The following is a 26,568-nucleotide window of genomic DNA, read 5'->3' on the forward strand; positions in this document are numbered from 1 at the left end:
GCTGGAGCTCCTGGCCCAGAGCAGGCAGCCCACCTGGAGGGGGATGGAGGGGCCCCACTCAGAGCACACAGCACCCAGCACCCCCTCCTCCCCGGCATTCTCTGGCCCCCTGCCCCACCCACTCCCCCAGTGCGACCGGCCAGGCCTTGGATACTCCTGCCCAGTCCTGGCCCTTCGAGGCTCCTCACTACCAGAAGCGGAGCCCCAGGACCTGGGCTGGAGGACATGAGACCCCTACCATCCTCCTAAACCCCTCAGCTCCATCCTGTTCCCCCCCACCCCCTCCTTCCTATTTCACTGCCCCAGCTTCTGTCCTTGGCACGCCACAAAGGGCCGATCACACCTCCTCCACTGGTCGATGTCCCCCTCACCCTGGCTTCCTGGGACACCCCAGGCCGACTTCTGACCCCCCTTGTTTCCCTCCCCATCCTAGGGTCGGGCCCTCCAGTGCGGCTCCCTGCGAGTGCCCCTCATCCCTGTCCCTCACGGCTCTTGCCACGCCCAGCCCCTGCAGACATGCTCACCACATACCCTGGGGCCACGGAGTAGATAGAGACCACTGTGAAGTTACACAAGATGGCGCGGATCGGGATCATTGAGTACTCTGGAAAACACTGAACAATAAAGTACTATTGAAAACAAAGTCTCTTTCACAGTCATTTGTGGCTACAGTAGGTGATTCACACTCTAGAATGGCCAGAACCATCTGAATGCGGCTAGATTCTCACCCATAATTCATCCTCCACACACATTCCCTGGCTCTTTTCATATCATTAATCTCCCAGGTGAAAAAATTGCCAAAATTAAAAAACTGAAAACTGACATCTCTAAATTAAATAGCAACACTTCCCGCCATCTGCCCTGCCCTATGACGTTGACTGGCACCGAAATTCACTGAACAGTTTAACTTGACATTTTCAGAATATTGCGCCCTTCTGTCTCAGGAATGGTAAAAAATTTCCTTTACTTGTTTCTTCTTTTTTATGCTCTATGTTTCATCCCTTTCTTCACACAGGCTTTATACAATTTTTGTAAAGTTATTAGAAATTTCATTTTTAGCTTATTTAAATGCATTTTTACAATATTCAACAAATGATTTCATGGATAAAGTCAGAAGGTTTTAGAATCACACTTCTGAAATTAGAACAAAACCAAAACTTGAGACCACGGGACCATAGAGAAAGCACGGACCAGCGAGGGTGCCCTGGGCCGCGTACTCGGGTATCCCTCTAACCCTCCCACCCTGTGAGGTCGGGGTCATTACGGTCACCGCTCTACAGCCGAGGAACCGGGGCCCAGACACCACCAGCCAACCGCACGCACTCTGCAGACCAGGACGCAGCGGGCTGTTCAGCTCACACACTGCGCTGACACAGGTACACACACACACAGAGCAAACAGCGGCACGACGGCTAATTTGTCATAACACCAAAGAAAGAAGGCTGGTCGGATGCGAACAACAGAAAACGCCCCTAGAACAAGACACACAGTTAGTCAAAGGCGGCCCTCTGGGGTGTCACCTGTGGGAACGTCCTCAAAGCTTCTGTCACTGTCTCAGAAACCGACTCTGCAGCCATGGCCAGGCTGGGCGTCCCGGACCCCACGTCTGGAGGGCAGTTCACAGCCAGAGCTGAATTTCACGAAGGACCCCACAAGGCAGGGGCAAGCAAGGCAAATCTGGAGCGAGAGCCTGTGCTCTGCAGGGAAAGAAGCCGTGGAGGGTGCTGTGACCGGGACCCAGGAAAACTGCACGTTTAAAACAAAAAGGTGGTAGATGGGACAGGAAAGGCCCTCTCTGGCCTGAAACAGGAGGGTGGGAGGGTAGATGCAGCACGGAGCCATCAGCAACACTTAGAATGTGCTGAGCCCGAGGTGGGGGTACACCTCAGTGGACGTGTGCATGCAGCAGACTCTGGGGTCAGAGAGCTTGAGGACAAAACCCAGGACCCCGTCACTCACGCTCCCAGGGAAGGCGGGAAGGCCACAAAGCCAGGCAGGTGAAGGGCATGCAGGACGCGGGAACCCAGGACTCCAAGTGTGACCCCTGACACTGGTATGAAAGGATGGAGGGATGGAGACCTGCACACAGGCAGGCCTGCCCACCCGGGATGGGAGGGATGGATCTGCAGGGTTCCTGGGCCACAGGGTCAGGAGAGGGGGCTGGAGACACTGGCCAGACAAGGTGGGCCAGCGAGCTCAGGTGTACAATTCCTCCCTGACCTCAGGAGCCATGAGGGGAGCAGGGGCGGGTGCTGCTGGTGCTCTGAGGTCCAAGGGGGCACACTGAGGAGGCTGCTCAGCCTCACAAAGGAGAGACCAACCCTAACTGTGTGGGTTAATCCAACAGCTTGAATCCAGGGGTCACAGGCTCCTTTTGCCAGTCAGCATGCTCTGCCCGGGAAAAGTCTGGACCCTTAGGTCTTATCAACCCTCCTCTCTGAGGGATTCTGGGGGCAATCACACCTTACCTTGGGCTCCAGGATGGCTCTGGGCTGCCCTGGCTTCACCTGAAATTTGATTTTTTTGGTCCTTGTGGGTTCTTTTTGTTACATTGGGTTTTTTTAAACATTGCACTGATTCTTATTGATCCTGATCCTACATCTTAGACACGTGTTTCAATTGTGCGCCTCACTCCCCTCCCCCGGTCCATTCCCGAGGGGTCAAGTTCAGTCAAGAGGGCGGGGGGTGGGGGCGCTGGGGGAAGAAGACAGCGATTAAATCCCAGTTTCTGCTCCGGCAGTATGGCCAACAAGAGCGCCTGGAAGTTCTCCTGTTACAAGTTCTGGTAAATGTCCTAACTCACACCTACTTTGAAATGCACAACTCAACAGTCAAGAAGGTAAGGAAAGTGACCGGGGGCCAAAAGTCCAGGACCGCAGGGGTGCAGGCCCGGGAGCGGCCCGGCTGCTGCAGCCTGAGGAGACAAGTGTTTCCTCAGCCCTTTCTTTCACGGGCTCTCACAGGAAACCGGGGGCCTGAGCAAGGTGCCCAGGGAGGTCGAAGGCCTCTGGCTGAACCCCAGGCCCCGAGAGGCTCCATCTGCAAATACCGACCAGGGAGACTGTGCAGTGGGGACAGTGAAACTGCTGGCCTGTCTCAGACCCGGCTCTGCCCCAGGGACCTCAGTAGTGTCTGCACCTGTCTGTCCTGGGGCCAACTTCCCCACCTGAGACTCCTAGAAACTGAGACCGGAGGGCAGGGTATAACAGTTAAAAGAAAGACACAGCAATGAGCACCAAAAAGGTGGAAGATTCCTCTCCCAGTAGACCTCAAGCTTCATTAAAATACGATGCTCATTAAAACACAATGGCATGTTAATAGCACTCCAACAGGTGCCAGGACAGGTTCAAGGCTGACCATCAGAGGTCAAAGGGTGGGCATGGCCCAATTCCTGGGAATCCCAGCCCCTTCCGTGAAGCGGTTGGAATAACCCTTGCATCTGTGATCACTTGAAGTTACCAAGCTTGTAAAAATGAACATCCCCACACCTCGTGGCCACTCTCTCTGAGGGAGAGAGACCACACTGTCTGTGGAGTGTGTGTCTCTCTGAATAAATCTACCTCTACTCAACCGTTTCTGGTCACAGAAGAAGCCAAGGACCCACACTTGCTGGGGTGTGAGTACCAGGGTCTCAACCGAGACCTGGGACACGGCCCTCCTCTCGCCCCACATTTTTCCTGTATCAAAACCACAAGCCAAGCATTCAGCTTACAGCTTCCCTCATGGCTGGCAGGGGAAAGGCCAATCTTCTTGATGGAGTTCACCATCATCAGAGCTCTTAAGGAATTTCCAAATAAAGTTTTCCCAAGTATGAGCTCAAAATAAAAAGCACACACACAAAAGAAAATTCCTCTAGGATAAGGCACCGCAAGTGAGTCAGCAGGATTTTGCTGCTTCCTGAAAAGCTTCAAAAACTGCGGTGATGAAATTCCTTTTGAAGACATAAAGCCCACAAGGCAGCGAAATCCAGAGTGCAGAAGACTGCAATGCGGTCTCGGGAAATAGGCAGTTGGTCACTGCCGTGCAGACTCGTGAACAGAAATAGAAATGATGGGGAATGTTCAGGAGGCACAGGCATTGGTGGAAGGGCAGGGGCAGGAGCGCCAAGGACAAGATGACGTCGGGAAAATGCGGTGCCAACTGGTTCCTGCCGAGGCCCTGCATCCTGACTCCTGGGATCTCCCGTGTCTACCAGCAATCCCTCAAAAAACAAAGCACACACTTTCCTGGCATGTGTCTGCCTTAGCAGAGCTAACAGCCCTGGGAGATGGCTCACCTCCGTGCAGCTCAGGCCGGCCTGTCTCAGCCCACGTTTCCTCTTATCGGAGTCGTCAATCCCACTGCCTTGTTCATGTCAGCCCCTGTCCCCATCTTCCTGGAGTCGTAAATCTACGATCCTCCATATTCCAAAGCCTCCTAGGACACTCACAGCCAATCAAACATCTGTCCCCCCAACCCTTTGTGTCCACAGAGCCTTCCACAATAAAAGACCCTGCAAGTTCACAGTCAGGTCTCACACCTATGTGGCCCCTCTCATCTGCGTGGCCACTGTTGCCTGTAGCAGGGTACCTACTAAACTAAACTTTCCCTTTGTTCTTAACCTTTTCCTCGCTTTTCGGAAATGCTTTCACCATCCACGACACCGGCCTGCCCTTGTCCCCAACAGAAGACACTCAAAGCTCTTACAAAGTGGTGGAGCACGGGTTTCACCCCAGGCCCTGGGGACACAGCCGAGGGGATCAGATCAGGGTCGCTGGCCCAGGGTTACAGACACCAGGCCTGTGTGGTTGAAGTGGACAATGAGGACCACCTCCCTCCGCACAGTGCCTCCCCCACTCAGATCCAGAATTTCACCGCAAACCCTGCCCCACCCCAGCAGAAGACTAAAAAAGATCGGAGGTGACTCTGACCAACACAGGAAGAAAGATGAAAAATGCTGCACCCAGGTTACCCTGCAGAGACGCCCACAAAAGGAACTTCGATCAAATGTTGGAGTCTGTATCCCATCAACTAGAAGGACTGAACCAAGGAAGGGGCCGCTGACAGGAGAGCCAGGAGGCCCACAGAGGGCCGAAGGCCCAGCTGCAGCAGGACTGCGCTGAGAGGACAGACTGGTGGGGACACGGAGCGGCCCGGCCTGTGGGGGCTGGGCCGACCTACCTTGTCGTCGTCCCTGAAGGTCATGCATGATGTTGGAGAAAGGGATCTCCACTTGGAGTACCTTCCGGCAGTGCAGGAGCTGCGTCAGCAGGGAGCACACGGCCGTGAACTTCACCCTCTGGGCCGGTTTTATGTCTGAGAAACAGCACATATTATGACAACTATAAGGAATTCCTCTCATGAATATTACTGACTGGATTTTCAAAATCTACTCTTATAGCTTAAAGCTGAATATAAGGCGATTTGGACAACAGTGGAAATAAAATCCTTTAAAACCAATCTCACGTGGTCACATATATTCTGTTGTTGAAATGGGGTTCTGTTACAATCAATGTATTTCTGAAAATCTCCTTTTCAGTTCGTGATCAAAAGGAGACAGTAAGGAAGTATAGACCCTCAGTAGTTAATTAGCACATAAAAAAGTTGTATTTGTGGACTTCGATTGGCAGCGGGAGCAGAGAGCGGACCCCAGAGAGCCCTGAGCAGCCCCCCTGCCCCTGCCCTCAGCGCTGCCGACACCAAGCCTGGCCCGGCAGGCAGCGGCACAGGGGCAGCCCGGGTGGCCTTGCACAGGGTGGGGGGGGCGCCTGCCAGCGGGGACAAGGTCATCTCAGCGAAGGTTTTGGAAACAGTAGAGTGGTTCAAGGTAAGAAACGGATACGACTTCATCAACAGGAATGACACCAAGGAAGCTGCATTTGTGCACCAGACTGTCCTACGGAAGAGTAAGTAACCCGAGGAAGTGCCTTCGTGGTGTAGGAGATGGAGGGACTAGAGTTTGATGTCGTTGAAGGAGAAAAGGGTGCAGAGGCAGCAAATGCTGCAGGCCCTGGTGGAGGTCCAGGGCAAGGCAGTAAATATGCAGCAGGCCGTACTGTTACACGCGCTCTCAACGTCCCAGGGGCCCTCCAAACACTTACCAGCTGAATTACAGAACAGTGAGAGTGGGGAAAAGAATGAGGATCGGAGAGCGCTCCCGAAGTAGTCTTATGCTAAAGCTGAAACCAACCTCTGCTATGTTCAGACATTGCATTTTGGGTCTATCTGTTAGAGTAACTTAGCCTATCTTCTTTATTGCAATGCATTTTTACTAATCTCAGCTATGCGCCTTTTTCTAACCTTAATTAATTTTAATAAAAACAATTAGAGTGATTTAAAATTCTGTGATTTTATAAAAGCATGATTTCAAAACCATGCAATATCTGTTGGTCTTTCCATGAATACTGAATGTTCAGGACTTTTTTTTATGAGCCCATTGTTCTTTGGGGAAGGAAAATAAATTATACCAGAAAATTACTAAGCATCTGGAGGTAAATGTGCCTCGTCCCTTTAAGTATACAAGATATACATGGACACACAACTAAAATCCATGCTTTACTGTGGTGCCACATTATAAAGAAGCTCCGAAACTTTTTTATTGCTATGTTGTACACAGAAAGTTAATGCTTCCACTCATTATCTGAGGAACTATCCACTAAAAGAGGACTATAATTTCCTTAGGTCTAGGTTAACATCTTCATGTATAACTAAGGAGCTGGCATAACTTCTCTGTTTTTTTATAATTGAATGTTACTAAAAGAGAGCAATGCAAAAAGCCACTAATTAAAGAAGTAACCGATATCTGTAATGGTAGAACGAATATTTAGTAAGAGGCATAAAAAGGTGATGGGGAGATCACCAGCTTAGATCTTGGAAACTGACTATTTATTTATATTATATATATTCTTATATATTATTAAGTATCTGTATATAACCTACTACTAAACATATATACACACACACACACACATATATACACCGAGAGAAGTGAAAATTACAGTAGAGTTAAAAGAAAAGATAAAAAGGAGTGATAATGTTCTTTATCCTTTTCACATCTTATAAATCAAGCTAGCATGTAGTGAACATTCTTATAAAAGACATATTTATATAAAAAGAAATTCTCAGCCATTTGTGTGGCTAGCAAATGTCAAACAACTAATTATAAATCCCAAATCAATTCACCTAATAATTTTTATATTTGTATTAATCACTTTCCATTTAATATACTTCAGCCTAAGTAATGCCGTAACCAACTACTTTCATTACTACCTTAAAGGACTGAATCACTTCTCGATAAAGGATTAAGAAGAGATTGTACGATATCCTAGACTATTTTAAGCCTTTGTATTTCTTTCCAGTTATATTAGAACTTAGAGAAAACTATTCCATTTTCTCGTCTTCCTTACATTTATGCAGGATGCTACAGAAAGGGGAAAACCATGATTGGAAAGGTTATAACTACAATGAATTACAACAGAGTAAACATGAAGATGTAAAAGAGGACATCAAAATCCTTAAAGTTGGGAGGGGGAACAAGAAAATATAGATTTCTTCTTTTCGTTCTTTATAGGATGTGTTATACGACTATCAGTTTAAAGCAAACAGATATAGTAATGAGATAATACACAGGCAAAACAGGGAACCACGTAACAAAAACATACAGTGCAGTCAAAGGAACCAAAAAGAAACCAAGGTAATACAAAAGAAAATTCTGAACCCCAAAAAGAAAAAGAACAAAGAGGGAAAAGTGAAGTAAGCCAGAAAGAGAAAAAATATAACATATATCACTCATATGCAGAATCTTAAAAAAAAAAAAAAGCAGAAGAAAAGACGACACTAATGAACTCATCTACAAGACAGAAACAGACTTGCAGACTTATGAAACAATCTTATGGTTACCGGGGGAAAGGAGGTCAGAAAGGGATAAATTTGGGAGTTTGAGATTTGCAAATGTTAGGCACTGTATATAAAAACAGACTGAAAAAATGTTCTTCGGTATAGCGCATGGAACTATATTCAATAACCTTTAATGAAAAAGAATATGTAAATGAATATATGTATGTATACACATGACTGGGACACTGCTGTACACCAGAAATCGACACACTTTAACTTACTGTACTTCAATAATAAACAAACAAAAATTAGAAATTAAAAAATATCTATGTCTACATCAAAACGACAATGATGTGGGAAAAGAACGTGTATAAAGATGAAAACTTGAAAATCCAGAGCATTCAGCTGGATTGATGGGATTGGGTGACATTTCCCATTTTGCACATTTCCTCCTTAAGCTCAGGTCTGCGATTACAACTCAGGCGTGTCCCCCTAAGCCTCCATAAGTCTGGGCTTCCTCGGCTGTGGGGCTGAGAAGACGCGCCCTTGCTCACGAGCGGCGCGTGAAATGACACACGTACGGCAGCCACGATGGGCTCGCAGCTGCTCCGTGAGAGCAGGAGTGCTTGCTTCTCCGCTGTATTCCCAGGGCAGGGACTCGGGCTCAATCCTGGGTTCCAGGGTCCCGGCCTCCACCCCCTACACGGGCCCCTCCCCCATTCCCCCGCCCAGCGAGGGCCGGCCTGGGAAGCGCCGCGAGCAACGCCCCAGCCCGAGCGGGACCCGTCCCGCCCAAGATCCCTGGCGCGCGGACAGCGGGGCAGCCCGGCTGGGGGCGTGCCCGGGCTCGGGGCCGGGGTCGCGGGGCCGGGGCCGGGGCCGGGGCCGCAGCCGCAGCTGAGTCCGACGAGGCCGGGCGGGGGCTGCGCGGAAGGGCGCGGCCGGCACGCGGGGCGCGGACACTCACCACACGACGCCGTGGGAGTCCTCGCCGAGGTCGCAGGTTGCTGGAGCGTGGCCTCTCGTCGAACACCTGCCCGCGGACCACCTCGGGGCGCCCGCCCGCCGCCCCCGCGCTGGACACGAAGTTCCGCGGCCGCCGCTCGGCCAGCGCCGCGCCTCCCAGAGGGACCGCGCCGCCGCCGCTGCAGCCGCCGCCGCTGTCCGAGGGAAGAGGACCGGCATCGCTGGGAGACCCGACGACCCGCCGTCCGCTGGACCAACTGCCTGCCCACCTGACGAACTGACCGTTGGGCGGGCGGAGGGAGGGGCCGGGCAGCGCACGCGCGCGGATTGGCTCCCGTGGCCTCGGGGGCGGGTCTCGTGGCCACACAGACTTGTAGTCTTGTTGCCTATTAGGAATGATTCTGCTATGAACGTTTCTACACAAGCTGGGGTTTTTTTCACCAAGTTGTTCATTGTAATTTTCCTTGAACTTCATAGATTAAAAAACTAAAACAGCCCAAGGCAATCTACAGATTTAATGCAATCCCTACCCAATCACCCAGGACATATTTCACAGAACTAGAACAAATCATAATAAAATTTATATGGAACCATCAAAGACCTAGAATTGCTAAAGCATTACTGAAGAGAAAGAAAGAGGCTGGAGGAATAACTCTCCCAGACTTCAGACAATACTATAGAGCTACAGTCATCAAGACAGCATGGTATTGGTACCAAAACAGACATATGGACCAATGGAACAGAATAGAGAGCCCAGAAATGAACCCACAAACCTTTGGTCAACTCATCTTCGACAAAGGAGGCAAGAATATACAATGGAATAAAGACAGTCTCTTCAGCAAATGGTGTTGGGAAAACTGGACAGCAGCATGTAAAACAATGAAGCTAGAACACACCCTTACACCATATACAAAAATCAACTCAAAATGGATTAAAGACTTAAACATAAGACAAGATACAATAAACCTCCTAGAGGAAAACATAGGCAAAACATTATCTGACATACATTTTAAAAATTTTCTCCTAGAAGAAATAAAAGCAAGAATAAACAAATGGGACCTAATGAAACTTACAAGCTTCTGAAGAGCAAAGGAAACCAGAAATAAAACAAGAAAACCTACAGAATGGGAGAAAATTTTTGCAAGTGAAACTGACAAAGGCTTGATCTCCAAAATATATAAGCAGCTCATACGACTCAGTAATAAAAAAATAAACAACCCAATCCAAAAATGGGCAGAAGACCTAAACAAGCAATTCTCCAAGGAAGACATACAAATGATCAAAAAGCACATGAAAAAATGTTCAATATCACTAATTATCAGAGAAATGCAAATCAAAACTACAATGAGGTATCACCTCACACCAGTCAGAATGGCCGTCATTCAAAAATCCAAACATGACAAATGCTGGAGAGGCTGTGGAGAAAGGGGAACCCTCCTACACTGCTGGTGGGAATGCAGTTTGGTGCAGCCACTATGGAAAACAGTGTGGAGATTCCTCAAAAAACTAGGAATAGACTTACCATATGACCCAGGAATCCCACTCCTGGGCTTGTATCCAGAAGGAAATCTACTTCAGGATGACACCTGCACTCCAATGTTCATAGCAGCACTATTTACAATAGCCAAAATATGGAAACAGCCTAAATGTCCATCAACAGGTGACTGGATAAAGAAGAAGTGGTATATTTATACAATGGAATACTACTCAGCCATAAAAACCGACAACATAACGCCATTTGCAGCAACATGGATGTTCCTAGAGAATGTCATTCTAAGTGAAGTAAGCCAGAAAGAGAAAGAAAAATACCATATGAGATCGCTCATATGTGGAATCTAAAGACTCATGGACAGAGAATACAGACTTGTGGTTACCAGGGGGGTAGAGGGTGGGAAGGGATAGACTGGGATTTCAAAATTGTAGAATAGATAAACAAGATTACACTGTATAGCACAGGGAAATATACACAAAATGTTATGATAAATCACAGAGAAAAAAATGTGACAATGAGTGTGTATATGTCCATGAATGACTGAAAAATTGTGCTGAACACTGGAATTTGACACAACATTGTAAAATGATTATAAATCAATAAAAAATGTTAAAAAAAAACTAAAACAAACATAGGGGGATTAACCGCATTTCAAATAAATGTATCTTTGTCATTGGAAAAACTGTTTCATAAAACACCTCTATAATGTACAAAAAGAGCTAATGATAAATAAATAAATAAATACATAAAATAAATAAATAAATAAATGAAATTATGAAATGCACAAATCTATCGATTCTGCTTTGAAAGATTAACATTAACAGAGATTCCCTTCTGAATTCCGAATAGTTATATATATATATGAGGAAAACTGCTCAGAGAATGGTGAGCCCGGGACATGCAGCTGACAGCAGCTGGGGGTGGGAGCAACCCAGCCCGGCTCCCTCCAAGCCTGTGCCCTTTAGATTGGAGGGGACAGTGCTCTGCACCAGCGGACGGGGTGCCCTGCGGCCTCAAGCCAAGCTGCAGGTGTAGGGCTGCTCAGGTGAGTGTCTCTTCCTAGCAGCTCTGCCCCTCCCAGCTCAGCCCCTCAAGTGCCAGCTCCCCAGCTCTCCTCTCCCCTCTGCCTGACTGTGTCTCCTCCACCGCCCGCACCTCGAGTCACCAACAGGGAAAACCCAGGGATGACGGAGGGCTACGGTTCTTCCACCTCCCTTTCCAGGGTGCCCCTGCTGTCCTGTCTCCTCTGAATCACCAAGGGGCTGGCCCAGAGAGGCAAGGGCTCCAACAGGGGCCTGAGGTCCCTACCCAAGTCCCAGGCAGGCCAGGCTGGCCCCACTCCCAGTGCCCTGCAGGCAGAAGGCTGCGCTGGCTCTATGCTCCCTGCCCATGCTCCCCATGCTCCCCATAATCCCCTGGGCGAGACCCCCGCGCACTGACCTGCTTCTCACTCTCATCCTCCAGCCTGCACCTGACCTGGTGTCTAGTCCTCATTTTGCTGCAAAAGAGCAGTGCTGAACACAGCCTACGGCCCTTCCTCCTCCGGGGGCACACACCTTCCGGCTGCCCGTGCTCCCTCTAACCGCCCCCACCTCTCCCTGCTCCCCTTCTCTCAGGAACCTGGGGCCCAGGCTTGGCCCTTCATCACCTTCTTTCTCATGATTGGCATGGAGTTTCCAGGGCGTCAGTGCCCCGAGTGCCTGTGACCCTTCCACACTCAACCTCAAGCCCAGACCCCTGCCCAGCCCCTGTCTGACCTCTTATCTCACTGGTGGGGAGACCTGGCCTGACAGGTGATAAAGGCCCCCCCAGGCTCAGGACCCTGAGCCCAGCTCTGTCTTAACAGCCTCCCGCCCTGTGTTGTGCTTCCCCACTTCTGCATTCCCTGTAGTGTTCCCTGTGGCCCCCCAAGAACGTGAACTCCACCAGGGCCGGGGTCTGTCTCCGCTGCCAAAGCCCACCTCCTGGAACAGCGTCTGCACACAGCATGAGCTCTGAAACACTGCGCTCCTGGCTGGTGGCATTTCTTTGTCGGTGGGTGGGGGACCATCTTTTAGAAATGGCTGGGTGGAGGAGAGGAGGGAAGAAGCAGAGAACAGGGCAGGGAGGAGGCAGCCCCTTCTGCAGGTCTGGTAGGTGGAGCAAGGGAAGGGAAGCTGCAGGTCAGTTTGAACTTGAAAGAGGCCCTGGCCAGGTGAAGGGCCTGGGGTGGGGCTGCCTAACAGTGGGAAATCTGTGTTTGTCCTAAAATTTGGGGCTGCAGGGCAGACGGAACACACAGGACAGGACCTCAGCAGGGAGGCAGAGGAGAGAGGTGGGCAGCTCTTGTCACCACCTAGCTAGCTAAGGGTCAGGAATTTGTGTGGCACAGTGGGGCGGCAGGTGTGCTGTCAGTGGGGGGTCACTCTGGCTGCCAGAGGGGGAGGGGCAGGGACAGTGAGAGGGTGTTTACAGCAACCCCAAGGCCCTGTGCTGAAGGGTGGAGGACAGGGGAGTGGGGGACTGGAAGGAAGGGGTCAGTGGCTGCGAGAGTCCCCCCACAAGGGGACGCTCAGAGGCAGCTAGGGACACAGACAAAAATGGTGCAGTTTTTGAGCCCATTTAGAAATGCCATGGCCATTCCTGTGGCTGGCTCAGCCATGGTTTTCAAGCAGACTTTGAGCTCCCACCTCCCTTTTTCTCCTGTTAGATCCTAACTTCCATGCTTGCTACTACTGAGGTTCCAGTAAGCTTTCCTTTCACATGATTAGTAGCCGCTGTCCAGAGTGAGCACCCCTGGATCCTGGCTGTCCCCAGCCGAGCTCAGGGCCTCGGCACAGGGAAAGGGGCTGTGTGTTTCAACCACCTCCCCCGAGGTCAGGCCAGGAGGGAGAGGGAGGAGGAAGGATGTGCCCAGCGGACACCTGGCTTGCAGGGTGAGAACAGGCCGCCTGGGAGCGGGGAGAGGGCAGGCAGCGAAGGTAAGAGGGGCCAGAGCAGAGGACCCAGAGCTTTGCCCTGCCGTTCACAGCACATGTGCAGAAGCAGACGTGGGTGTACGGCTGTCTAACGCTCAACTCCAGTACCTGGGAGCCACTGCTGGTCCCTGCAGCAGCTGTGAGCATGTGTTGTGAACTCTTCTAAGAGGAGAAAATCAGGGCAGTGGGACCTCAAGCGTGAGCCTCAGAGCCCCCTTTCCTGCAGCCACATCAATGTCCTGCCGCCCCCACCCAGGGGAGGAAGGGGAGCTGTTTTTTTTTTTTTAACAGTATATTATGCCTCGATTTTGTGAAAGGTTTAACGAAAACAAGACCAAAAGAGGCAAATGTAGTTAGAACGCATCAGAAGTGCATGGACCATCGAGAACTCATCCCCGTTCTAGGAGGAAACCTGTAAGTTTCCTAGGGGGGCTCTGAAGCCACAGCACGTCCCCCTGTGAGTCTGAGATAGAAGCAAAGTGCCAGGAGGCCATCAGCACTCCGGACAGCTGCGAGCCCGGCACATAGCCCCCGCCTCCAGCCTCCTCCTCCAGGGCCCACTTGCCCGCTTTCTGTGGGATTCATGGGTGAGGCACCTGAATCAGCCCAGAGCAAGTCTCTTCTATGTCGGTGGGGGGCCGAGATGGCCAGGCTTCCCAGTTCCCCACACAGAAGGTAGGATTAGAATCCCCCACAGCTGCCCTCAGGGTCCCAGACTCACCCAGGCAGGCCGGCGGCTTCAATGACGTTGGCCAGGGTCACATCGTTGGATCACACATCATACTGCCACTTGCGCAGGCCCAGGACCCCGCAGAGGACCCTGCGGGTGTGCAGCCCCACATGCATATTCAGGTCCACCTCAGTGGCCTCGGCCACAGACCTATAGCAGACAGACATAGAACGTGGGGCTGGGTCCCCGCTGTCTGCTCCCGGGACGCCACGAGGACAGGAATGCGGGGCCTTGTGCTGTCCCTGCTGTGAGGCCAGGCGTGGTGCCCAGGGGAGAAGGAGCATGGGGGTCTCCTGACCTCGTCAGCCCAACCCCTGAACTGTGAACTGCTCCGGGCTGGCTCCCCCCAGCTCCCTGGCCACTGGCCATCTCACAAGGTATCACCCCCCACCCCACCTCCCCAGTGCAGCCCTGAAGAGAAATGAGCCCAGGGCCTGATCCCAGGACCCCGAGCCGTCTCTGTGCACCACTGACCTGGGCAGGGCGGTCATGCCTGCTTGCTAGCCAGAGGCCCGCATGAGAGCCACGAGGAATATCTAACAGCCCCAGGAGCCCTGGGAACAGTCGAGCTTTGACCCTGGGTTCCCTGACTGAGAGGGTGGGCTGCAGACCCAGCTTGCCGGGAGGCCCAAGGCTCTGCAAACCTGCCCTGAACAGCAGATGGATCTCATGGGCTGCAAACTGTGCCTCAGTCACTTGTGGGAGAAAACAAGACAAAACGTGCAGACACTGAAATCAGACTGCAGGGCCCGGTGCACACCCCACCTCCCCAGCCGCTCACGACCCTGGGCTCCAGCCCCAGCTGGGGACACAACAGCTCCAAGACCTAGGGCGAGGCCCCGAGCGATACCACCCTTGGACGTGGGGGCAGCATCCCAGGAAGCAGTCATGCAAGGTAACAGGAGGTGGCTTTAAAGGCTCCTTGTAAAGAGATTCACCGCAGTGGTGGAGGAGGGCTGTGCTCAGAAATCCTCTCAGGGGCCCCCGAGGGCGCCCTGCACGGTTCCTCCAACCCCACGACGCCCACAGTGAAGTGAGAGCAGGAGGCGCACGACACGCGCCTTTGGTGGCACAGTCGGAGCTCAGGGCACGCTCCACGGCCACAGTGATGCCCTCTGATGCTGTTTTCCTGTATTTTCCACTTTTCCCCTAATAGGCAGATGTTATTTTATTTATAAGAAGCCTGAAACAGGAAGCAGCATCGGGCCTGGCTGGTGCGCTCCCAAGGGACAGAAGTGCAAGGAGGCCTTGAGGGAGAGGCGGGGGTCAGCCTCGGCGCCCTGGCCCCTCCCCAGCCTGGGGGGTGTGAAGGTGGCCCTGAACAGCAGGTGTCTCAGTGGGACTCTCCAGACAGTGCAGACGTGCTGTAGCAAGAAGGGCAAGGAGGCTGAGTTGAGGGTAGGGGACACTGAAGCCCTGTGATTAGGACGTTGTGCTTGAGAAGGAAGGCAGGCCAGGAGACCAGGGTCACACAGGGCCGCACTGCCACCACCCTGCAGCAGCCCGACACAGACTACTCACCCTCAGTCCCTCCCAGCAGCAGGTGCTCACAGTCCAATCACATCTACACCCACAGCACAGCAGGTGCCCCGAGCCTGTGAGCTCACAGCCAAATCTCACTCCTGCTCCAAGACTCAGGGCTGATTGACGTGTCCACCTTGTTCAAATATGACACAGGCCCAGCCTGGATGCTGCCCTCCCAGGTCCTTCACCAACGCTGATGCGCAGCGCCTGTCTCCTGACAAGCCGGGTACCAGACTGAGCACACTGGCGAGGTGCCCCCCCGCCCCTGAACGCCCTGCTTCTGCACACAGTGCGCAGGCGTGCGGATGGCTGCAGGCCCCTCACAAGGAGGCACAGCAAGCCTGCCATGAATCCCCAGCTCTGCAGTCCTTCTGTTTGGACAGCCTTTCTGTGCGTCCTCTCACTACGTCTTCCTCACACAATTCCTGTAACACGACTTCTATGCTCCCAAATGGGCAACTGCACCAGCCCCCGGGAGCCCCGTCTCGCTGAACTGCGCCCACCCCACCACGCTGCTGAGGGGCTAGGATGTGGATCTGTGCTCCACCCACCAGCTCAGCCTCCCGCCTCCACGTCCTCCTTCACTAAAGGCAAGGCTCCCTAACTCCTCATCCCAGACAAGGGCTGCGAGGAGACAAGGCTGGTTAAGAAACAGGCAGGCCAGGCCCCCGGTGTTTCAGAAATACTCACCCGCTCAAGCCAACCCTCTCTCCACAGAGCGCGCCTGACCCCTGGTCACCTGCCTGCATGAAGATAAGCACATGTGATTCCTTTTCAACTGGAACTTGGCTGGCTTGGAGCCAACCCTTGCCTCATCCACTCCTTGACCATCTTATCGGGCTAAACTATGAAAGCCATTTCTTTTCCCTGACTCATGCACACAATGCCTGGGATCACCGTGGACCAAGAAACGCAGTCCCAACAAAATGCAAAGGGGCACAGCTTCAGAGATCAGGTGGGACTCCTCCACCCTGTACCTCGCCACAGGGCCCTGGTTCTGCATGGCACAGGTGACCCTCCTTGGACAGAGAAGCCAGGATAACACAGGCCTGCAAGGGGCCCCCCGGGACGGCAGGCAGGTCCAGGTCCCACGGGACACTCACGCGATGGTGTCGACCATGTCCAGGCCCATCTCCACGCAGCAGTGGGTGTGGTCGGTCTTGGGCTGGGGGAGGCCTGACACGCAGTAGTAGCAGTCTCCCAGGATCTTGATGCAGCAGCAACGGTTTTCCTTTGGGCAAGAGGACAACGGCATGTTAGTGACATACCTGGGGGCACCCGAGCACCTGCACCTTTGCCACCTATAATGCACACACCATCCCGGTCGAGGCACGACCTACACCAGGGCCCAGGCCACTCTCCCGCACTCAGGGCAGCCTCGGGAGGGCGGGTGGCCCCTATGGCTGTGCTCAGGGTTGCCGTGGGGTGCACCAGGCTGCCCTACACCTGCACTCAGCCTCTTCCCATGTGGGGATCCTGCCCTTCATTTCACTGGGCCAACCCCAACCCCAGAGAGCCAGCTCCTGTCCTCAAGGAGGGGACCCTCTCCCAAGACAGGCAGCACAGCACCCCTCTTGATGACAAAATTGATGGCCACCTGATCACCCTTCTGAACATGCCGGACTCCTCCCCACCCCAGGAAGGGCAGCCCACATCTGAGTGTCCCTGTGGCATTGAACCATCAGTCAAGGGCCATGGGATATGTGAGCTGCTCTCCCCTAAAATCACCAGCCAGGGCCTGGGCCCTGACCTCACCACCCACAGGGAACACCTGGGGAAGGCATCCCACACCACAGAAGGCCCCCTCTCACATTTACACAACAGAAGAAAACCAGGACCCACCTCCCCATCGTGCTGAGGACAGAAGAGAAATGTCAGACGCTTACTACCACCTGCCCTGTGCTCACGCATAGGTGTCAGCTACGACCGTGACAGTGACTGTCAATTTTATTTCAAGGACAACATTAAAATGGCAGATCTAGAATGTTTCGTTTTCAGCACCCCTTTACACTCTTAAATAATTGGGAGACCTCACAGAAAGTTTTCATCTAATTGGGTTGACTGTTAGGAATTCACACAAGGCACTGGGATGTGCACCCTCAGCTCACTCCCCACAGGCTCACACATGCCCCACACTCCTGCAGGACTCTCCACGGGGGCAGAGGGCGGGGGAGGAACCAGGGCCAGTGACCTCACTGCTCTCCCGAGATCGCCCAGGCCACACCCTGGCATCAGAGAAAGAGGTGGCCTCCACGCAGATGGCTCGGTGCCCAGCTTCTCCCAGCCCTGGGCCGCCCTTAACGCAGGGGCACTCAGTCAGAGGGCAGACACGTCCACCTGTCATCAGGAGGGCTCTCAGAAAGCGCAGTGAGTGGGTCTGCTCCATCCAGAACCCTGAAGGCTCCCTCTGTGGACAGAGAGCTGGACTCAGCAAAGTTTAGGGTCTGGCCACTCAGCCTCCAAGTATAAGGGACAGCCACTTAACCGTGAGGACGCCAGCCTCCCGGTCTGCAGAAGGGGTTTCCCCGCATCGCAGAACAGGCCATACTGGGACTGACTTGTCCTGTGACAGATGGAGTCTGGGAGCCCGGAACCAGACGGCCAGGTGCAAAGGACCACCCTGTGGAGTCAAGGGCTGGGCCCCTGGGAGGCAGCCAGCCAGCCTTCTCCAGGCCACAGTCCCCAGGCCTCCGGGACAGTGAGCAGCACTCGGCTCTCTCCCGGGGCCTCTAGATTGTCTGCCCCACCTGTCACCATCATCACTGCCAGTACACACCATGCTGGCCAGGGGATGGGGGGCAGGCAGCATCTCCCCAGCCCTCTCCCCATCTTCACATTCAGGCTGCCTTCACTGGACCGACAGCCCAGGGATAAGGGGACGGGCCACAGTGGGGGGCTGACCCCTCCCCTGGCACAGACCCTCAGCAGAGAGCTTACCCCCAGGATGCATCAGGCTTCCCTCTGCGCACCCCCAGCTTGGCTCTGCAGTGTTCTCGGCCGTCTCCAGGCCCCACGAACCCGAGGCCTGCTGTTAATCTCTGTGTGTCCCCAACAAGCCTGTCCCTGGGGCTGGAAGGTGCTCAGTATGAGGCCACTGAGCGGGCAGGGCCTGTGAGTGAGTGAACAGGCCATAAAGCTGATGGGCAGGTGGTAAGTGGCAGCACTGCCCTCAGATCGGAAGGTAAATAAGAGGCCGTGGGTGGAGCTGCCCCAAGTGGCCTCAGCCCGGGAGCCCGGCTGTCATATTTGATGCAGAGACTTGGGGCGGCCGCCATCGAAAAGGGAAGTCATAGTGGGGCTGGGTGGGTGGAATGTCCAATGATGGGCTCCTCGGGGCAGGAGGCCTCGGAAGAATAAGGTGTAAACTGCGAGGAAGGCAGCGGGTGCTCTCAGTGAGACACAAGAGTGGCCCTTACTACCCGGTGTGGCCGCTTTCTAAGGCAGGACCAGGGCATCCAGCCGGTGACGTTCAGTAGGCCTCGGGCGTTCAGCAGGCTGACAGGTAGACAAGCTCCACTGCGCTCTGGAGATGGCTTCCTAAAGGGCAGCCACCCTTGGCTGGACCCGTCAACACACACAGGACTGGGCACATAATTACAGCCCATCAGTGACATCCTGAGATGCGGTCCCTCCTGAGCCCAGCTCCACCTCGGGGCAGCTGACACAGCCCAGGACTGACTAGGGAGGTGAAATGCTAACCTGTCACCTTGTTTTTTAATCTCAACTGTCTTGGCTTTTGTTAACAAGATTAAGAAACCAAAAAAGGTGCTTCCCATTACTTTTAGTGTTTCAGGTCATAAAATCTTCCCTGCAAATACTGAAAGCCAGCACTGGGAGTTCCCCATCAGGGAGCATCTGTGACCCCTGAACAGCTGTTTCTCAGCCAAAGTGAAGAAAGAAAATGGAGGAGGAGGGCTGGAGGGCTCGGTTGGAAGGGACAGGAGTGACAGGATAGGACAACAGAGCCTCCTCAGAGACCTGGACGGGCTGTGGGAGGACCCAGGTAGGAAGGTCTCATGCTCTGCTTTCCAGGTGTGGTCTGCAGGCTCACAGGTGAACTCCAGAACCCCTGGCCCTGCCGGAGAGGACCTGAGACCCTCACACTAAAGGGGTCTGTGACCCTGCTCACCCGGCCCCAGGCCTGGGAAGAAGCAAAGAATTTAGGGGGATCAGGAAGACCCACTATGACTCCCGAACCCAAAGATGCCCAAACCTCTCTGAGGTCTGCTCTGAAACAGTGGAGTCCAGAGAAACCAGAGCCAACAGGTGGACCCCTGATGCTATGCCTGGATTCTGGGAAGACAGGTCAGCTCCTGGGACCTGGTGGCATCCCCAAGGGAGGGGGATGAGCAGAGAGAGCGGTGAAAAGATCCAGTTTATGCCCCAGGTAACTGCATCCAGAAGCCAACTGGCCAGGCGACATTAACTGCAAGGTGCTGGGCTACCAGTGGGAAAACAGAAGAAGAGATTTTAGAAAGTGTTATTTCTAGCTGGCCCTCTCATATGTTCAGGCAGCATGTGTTTACTCTATTGCAAGCACACAAAGCTGAGAAGACAGGCACCAAAATATAAACCCACCCATCACTGGAAGGTAGGAGACATAACCATTCAGCTTCAACGTGCATACGTCACTCCCGCACAGTTCCTTTGACTCCCAACGTGGGCTACGAGGGATGTAAGTGCATGTGAAGACGGGGGCCCTCTGCTCCTGGGGCTTCTTGCCCACATGGAAGGACTGCACAGGAGCAACAGAGCTGGAGCCCACAGACACCTGCCCTACAGCAGGGACCGGACTAATCAGCTCAGTACCGGAAGTCTCTGCAGCCTCAGTCAGACATCTGCCCACCCCCCCCACCAATAAGAAAAAGATACTCATCCTGATGCAGGTGGAACTGATGTCCCTAAAGAAGGAGGGGGAGGGGCAGAAAAGGTATTTGTAAAAGGATAATTGAGGGGTTTTCCCCCAAATACTGTGAAGCTGTAAGCCTACAGATGCATGAAGTTCACTAACCTGCAAGCACAAGACACATGAAGAAAACCACAAAAGGCACATCAAAATCAAATTGCTTAAAACCAGCGACAAAGACACAATACTATAAAAGCACACAGAAAAAAAGACGTATTTCATACAGAGGAACAAAGCTGACAGGAGACTGCTCGATGACTATAATGTGAGAAAACAATTACTCTTCAAAAAAGGAGGCAGGAACAACATACAATGGAGGAAAAACAGTCTCTTCAGCAAATAATGCAGAGGAAACCGGACAGCTGCACGGAAATCAGTGAAGTCGGGATACTCCCTCACACCGTGCACAAAAACAAATTCAAACTCGCTTAAGGGCTTCAACATAAGACAAGACACTACACGCCTTTTAGAAGAACACAGGCAAAACACTGGACACACACGTCAGCAACGTTCTCCTAGGGCAGTCTACCCCAGCAAACAGACACGAAGGCACAAATACACAAACCAATGGGACCAAACTGAATTTATCAGCTTTCTGCACAGCAAAGGAAACCATTAGCAACACAAAAGGACAACCTACGGGACGGGAGAAAATACTCGCAAAAGATGAGACTGACAAGGAATTAATTTCCAGAATACAGAAACGGCTCATACAACTGAATAACCAAAAATCAACCCAATCCAAAAGTGGTCAGAACCAAACACGCCTTTCTCCCATGAAGACATACGAATGATCAACAGGCGTATGAAAACAATCCTCGGTATCACTAATTGTCAGAGAAAAGCAAGTCCAAACTCCAGTGAGGTATCATCTCACACCAGTCAGAAAGGCCTTCATTCCAAAGTCCACAAGGGAGAAATGCTGGAGAGGCTGCGGAGAAAAGGAAGCCTCCTATCCTACACTGCTGGTGGGAAAGGAGTTTGGTGCAGCCACTGTGGAAGACAGTAGGGACATTCCTCAAAAGACTAAAAAGACACTCGTCAAAAGCTTTGGATCTCGGGGGCAGGCTAACGAGCTCCCAAAGGCCCAGGCCTCGCCCGTTATTCTGCCCCAGGCCGCCTGTGCCCAGGACGGTCCGGGGCGGCTTCCGCTCCCAGGGCAGGTCCACCTACTGCGGGAAGGCCATGGCCTGAGGACCAGCCCAGCGCCCTCCCAGCTCCTGGAGCTGTTACCACTTCCCCAAACCCGCATATGAGCTGCGGTGAAGACGCATGGTTCAGCAAATACTAAGGTGGCGGGGAGGGGCACCGAAACCGGGGCGGCGGGCCCGGGACCAGCCTCAGGGACCTGACGGGCCGGCCGCGCGGCCTGGGCCTCACCTCCGCACCCCTCCCTCCCTGTGCGCCTCCCCAGCGGCACATCCCGGGCCTCACCCGCCGGCTCCTCGACCCGCGCGCGCCCACCAGCGCCCCCTTACCTGCTCGGCGACTGCAGCAGAAGCGACAGCCAGCGGCGGCCCAGACGCCAGGCCGCGTTCCTCCTCCGGGAGCTGGTCTAGGAGCAGCCGGCTCCCGCCCAGCGTCCGCCCGCTCTGGGCGCGCTCCCGCGTCCGCGCCCCTCCTCCTCCTCCTCCCGCCCGCAGCGCGGACTCGGCTGGGGCTCCTGCACTAGGGTCGCTGCGACTGGGGCTTGGGCCGGCCGGGTCCCCAACCCGCCACTGACCAGGTCTAGGCCACACACCCCAGCCCCGTTCGACCTGATCGCCGCCTGCAACCCAGTCACTGCCTCCCCACCCTCCCACCCCGGCCAGGCCCGGTCCCCTACCTGACCCCCAAGGCAAGGCTCCTCCTCACATTTAAGTACCTGCCCCCAGACTCGGCACCACTAGGTCCTAAGCTACAGCCCCCGAAAAACCAAGCGCACTCCTCATGCCTCACCCCACGTCACCGTACCATCCAGACATCGACCCATCCCCCCTCATCCCGGGATTACCCCCCACCCCGCAGCCGGGTACTCCAACTCCAAGGGGCCCTACCCAAGGCTGCCCCAGCTTCCTGGAAAGCGCTTCTCCCTGTCTGCTCGTGACAGGCAGGCAGGGTGTAATCGGTGGGGTGCGGTCAGCGGGGCCCGGTGGGGTTGCGGCTGCGGTGGCGGTGGCGAGAGGGCAGGATTGGGGCTGCCCCCTACTACAGCAGGGATTTTCTCTCATCTCCCGCTGTCGCTCGCTGCCCCTATCCAGCACACTGACTGCACCGCTGCCCGCCTCTCAGGAGCAGGCTGACCTGAGGACAAGCCTCCAGCCAACCTGGGGCAGCAGAGGCCGCCCCCAAGCCAGGATGCGGGGGAGACGGGAGCGAACTCACAGGCTGGCACAGGGCAGCCCCCCTTCTCCCGCCGCCTCAGCTGCCACCTCTGCAGTCTTCCCCACTCCCTGACCGAACCGCGCAGGCTTCCAGAGAGGAGACTGCCCTACCCACGTCAGTCCTGCAAACCGGGGGGCAGCAGAGGCCGCCCCCAAGCCAGGCCCCTAGGGAGGTGGGACTACACACGAGGGCTTGCACAGGGCAGCCCCACTCCTGCCACCACTGCCCCTGCCCTCTGACCGCACCATGCCGGCCTCCTTGGAGCAGACTGACCTAAAAGACTTGGGTGCGGCGAACATGGGGCGGCAGAGGCCACCCCCAGGTCAGGCCGCCAGGGAGATGGGAGCAAATGACTGGCTCCCAAGGGGCAGCCCCCCTCCTCCCGCCACGGCTACCTCTGCTACCTTCCTCCCAAGCCCCCTGACCACACTGAGCCCACGGTCTTCCCAAAGTGGGTGGAGACGGAACGTATCTCAACATAGTAAAAACTATTTGTAACAAACGTACAGCCAGCATAATGCTCTACGGTGAAATGCTGAAAGCCTTTCTTCTGAAATCTCTAACAAGACAAGGATGCCCACTCTCACCAGCTCTATTCAATACAGTATCGAAAGTCCTAGTATAGCAATTAGACAACAAGAAGAAAGGAAAGGGATCCAAGTTGGAAGAGAAGAGGTACAACTGTCATTCTATGTGGATGACATGGCAGTATACACAGAAAACCCTAAAAGCTCCGCATGAAATGTTAGAGCTAATGAAAGGACTCAGCAAGGTAGCAGGATACAACACCAACATGCAGAAGTGAGTGGCATTTCTTTACACGAAAGTAATCATCTCTTTTAAAACTGCATCCAAAAATAAAATAAAATACTTCGGAATAAATCTGACCAAGGAAGTGAAAGACACATGCGGAGACCTACAAAACACTAGCTAAGAAAATTAAAGAGGACTTCAAGAAATGGAAACATATCGCATGCTCTTGCATTGGAAGAATTAAGTTTGTTAAAATTGCCACAATGTCCAAACTCATCGACAGATTTAATGTGATCCTCATCAAATTACCCAGCACATTTTTCACAGAATTACAACAAATTATCCTCAAATTTATATGGAATCACAGAAGACCCAGAATTACCAACGCATTACAGAAGGAAAACAATTAAGATGGAAGAATAACCCTCCCAGACTGCAGACAATACGACAGAGCTGCAGTCAAAACAGCACGGTATTGACACAAAAAGACAGACATAAGGATCAACGGAACGGAACAGAGAGCCCAGAAGAACACCCACAAACTTTTGGTCAATTAATCTCTTCAGCAAATGGTGTAGGGAAAACTGGACAGCTGCATGTAAATTAATGAAATTAGAATATTCCCTCACACCATACACAAAAATAAATTCAAAATGGCTAAGACTTAAACATATAGACAACACACTATAAATCTTAGTATAAAATACAGGCAAAACATCCCTGACATACATCTCAGCAATGTTCTCCTAGGGCAATCCGCCCAAGCAACAGAAATAAAAGCAAAAATAAACAAATGGGACTTCACTGAACTTAAAAGCCTTTGCACAGCAAAGGAAACCATAAGCAAAATAAAATGACAACCTACAGAATGGGAGAAAATATCTGTAAATGATTCCACTGACAAAGGCTTAATTTCCAGAATACATAAACAGCTCATAAAACTTAATAACAAAAAAGAACCAACCCAATCAAAAATGGGCAGATCTAAACAAGCATTTCTCCAATGAAGACTACATATGGCCAGAAGGTACATGAAAAAATGCTGAATATCACTAATTATCACAGAAATGCAAATCAAAACTACAATGAGGTATCAGCTCACACAAGTCAGAATGGCCATCACTCAAAAGTTCATGAAGATAAATAAATGGAGAGGGTGTGGAGAAAAGGGAATGTAATTTGGTGTAACCATTATAGAAATTCCTCAAAAAACTAAAAATAGACTTACCCTACGATCCAGCAATCCCACTTCTTGGTAAAAATCTAGAGGGAACTCCAATGCGAAAAAATTACCTGCACCTCAGTATTCATACCACCTCTATATACAATAGCCAACACATGGAAGCAACCTAATTGAAGCAACAGATAATGATAAAAAAGTGATATATTTATATAATGGAATACTACTCTGCCATAAAAAAGGATAAAACAATGCCATCTGCAGCAACATGAACGGACCTAGAGATGACCATTCTAAATGAAGTGAGCCAGAAAGGGAAAGAAAACAACCATATAATATCACTCACGTGCAATCTAAAAAAACTATGAACTTATTTACAAAACAAACAGACTTACAGACTTAGTAAACAATCTTATGTTACCAAGGAGAGAGGGTGGGAAGAGAGAAATTTGGGAGTTTTAGGTTTACAAAAATTAGCCACTATAAATAAAAATCGATTTAGAAAACTTCTTCTGTATAGCACAGAAACCTATGTTCAATATCTGAAAATAACCTATAATGTAAAAGCTGCTACAGCCACCAACTGAGGAAGCAAGAGAAGAGTTAGTTATCCCGGGCTAGATCCCGGTCCTGGAAAGTGCTTACCCACCGCTGGCGCTGCCCCCTGACCTCACTGCATCCTCCTCCCAGGAGAAGGCTGACATGAAGACATGCGCCTTGCGAACCTGTGGTCACAGAGGCCTTCCACAGGATAGGTCCCAGGAAAGATGGGAGACATTTACCTGCTGGGGGAGGACAGCACCCCTCCCAGACACCGCCCTCTAACAGCACCGCCCCTGCCTCCCGGGAGCCCACTGACCTGGAAACAAGTGTCCTACGAACATGGGGCAGCGGCGGGAGAGGGCAACTGCCCATGGAAAGCGGGTTGATTGCCCACATCTCACAGGCGGCAGGGTCGGGGGAGGAGGGGCGGCCTTTGCTACCACAGGCACATCCCCAGGTAAGCCTGCCCACTCGAGGAGGGCAGGCAGCGGGGGCAGAGGCGGCTTTAGGAAGTCTGTCTATGCGAGCCTGTGGATTTCCTACAAACTCCCACGGGGCCTGTCCTGGCCTCCACCTCTGCTGCTCCAGGTTCCCAGAACTCCGGTTACAGGTCAGCCTGCCCCCGGAAAGCAGGCGCTGCGCTGTCAAGGGCAGCGGGGGTGGGAGTCCGCGGCTAAAGCACTGTGATGCCTCGGGCAAGCGCGGCCATTTGCTCTCATTTATATCTGTCGCTGCCGTCAAGCCCGCACACTGACCGCACCACGACCGCCTCTAAGGAGCAGACTGACTTGTAACTTGGGTCCCGCGAACATAGGGCAGCAGAGGCTGCCCTCAGAACAGAACGCGGGAAACATGGGAGCAAATCAACAAGAAACAAGGGGCAGACCTCTCTACCTGACGCCTATGCCACCTGACAGCACCCCGTCACCACCCAGGAGCAGGTTGACCATGAGAGGTGCACCCGTAAGCATGTGAAAGCTCCAGGCCGCGAAGGTAATAAGGAACATATCAAGACGCTCACACGGGGCAGCCCCCATAACACCGTGGTCTCAAAGCATCGTCCTCCTGAGGGTAGGCCATAACCTGAGGGCCGGTCGGACATGTTCCAGATCTGTCCAGCGCCTTCCCACCTGCCAGGGCTGCCCTGCTTTCCCAACGCAAACAGAAACGACAGGGCAGACGCGGGGTTTAGGGACTACTAACGTGAATGGGTGGGGGGTCACCACGAACCAACGGGGCGGCTCGCATGGCCCCAGGGTCCAAACGGGCCGAGCGGCCCGGGCCTCAGGAACGCACACCTACCTGTGCGCCCCCCAACGGCGCAGCCAAGGCCACACC

The 26,568-nt window shown here is 52.9% G+C and overlaps 1 protein-coding gene and 1 pseudogene across 1 annotated transcript; one reads left to right on the top strand and one right to left on the bottom strand.

Moving 5' to 3' along the window:
• Positions 1–5,471: 5,471 nt before the first annotated feature.
• LOC140685384 (Y-box-binding protein 1 pseudogene) lies at positions 5,472–6,145 on the top strand (annotated as a pseudogene).
• A 2,895-nt stretch (positions 6,146–9,040) lies between these two features.
• Positions 9,041–26,332, bottom strand: LOC140688539 (uncharacterized). Its single transcript, XM_072948197.1, has 6 exons — positions 26,252–26,332; positions 25,333–25,412; positions 21,869–22,118; positions 16,588–16,715; positions 13,952–14,110; positions 9,041–9,167 (listed from the first exon to the last, which is right to left on the bottom strand). The coding sequence occupies exons 1-5, from the start codon at positions 26,330–26,332 to the stop codon at positions 14,002–14,004; spliced, it is 648 nt and encodes a 215-aa protein (XP_072804298.1). The 3' UTR covers positions 9,041–9,167; positions 13,952–14,001.
• Positions 26,333–26,568: the final 236 nt, after the last annotated feature.

The sequence above is a fragment of the Vicugna pacos genome, chromosome 22 (genome assembly GCF_048564905.1).
Source record: "Vicugna pacos chromosome 22, VicPac4, whole genome shotgun sequence".
In the NCBI taxonomy this organism is placed as follows: Eukaryota; Metazoa; Chordata; class Mammalia; order Artiodactyla; family Camelidae; genus Vicugna; species Vicugna pacos.

Coding starts and splice junctions, on each gene's coding strand:
- LOC140688539 (XM_072948197.1), bottom strand. CDS start 26,332: ATGTCCGACCGGCCCTCAGGTTATGGCCTACCCTCAGGAGGACGATGC. Junction 25,413..26,251: donor TGTTATGGGGGCTGCCCCGT/GTGAGCGTCTTG, acceptor CTGTGACCACAG/GTTCGCAAGGCGCATGTCTT. Junction 22,119..25,332: donor GGGGGCAGCGCCAGCGGTGG/GTAAGCACTTTC, acceptor TGTGTGGCCTAG/ACCTGGTCAGTGGCGGGTTG.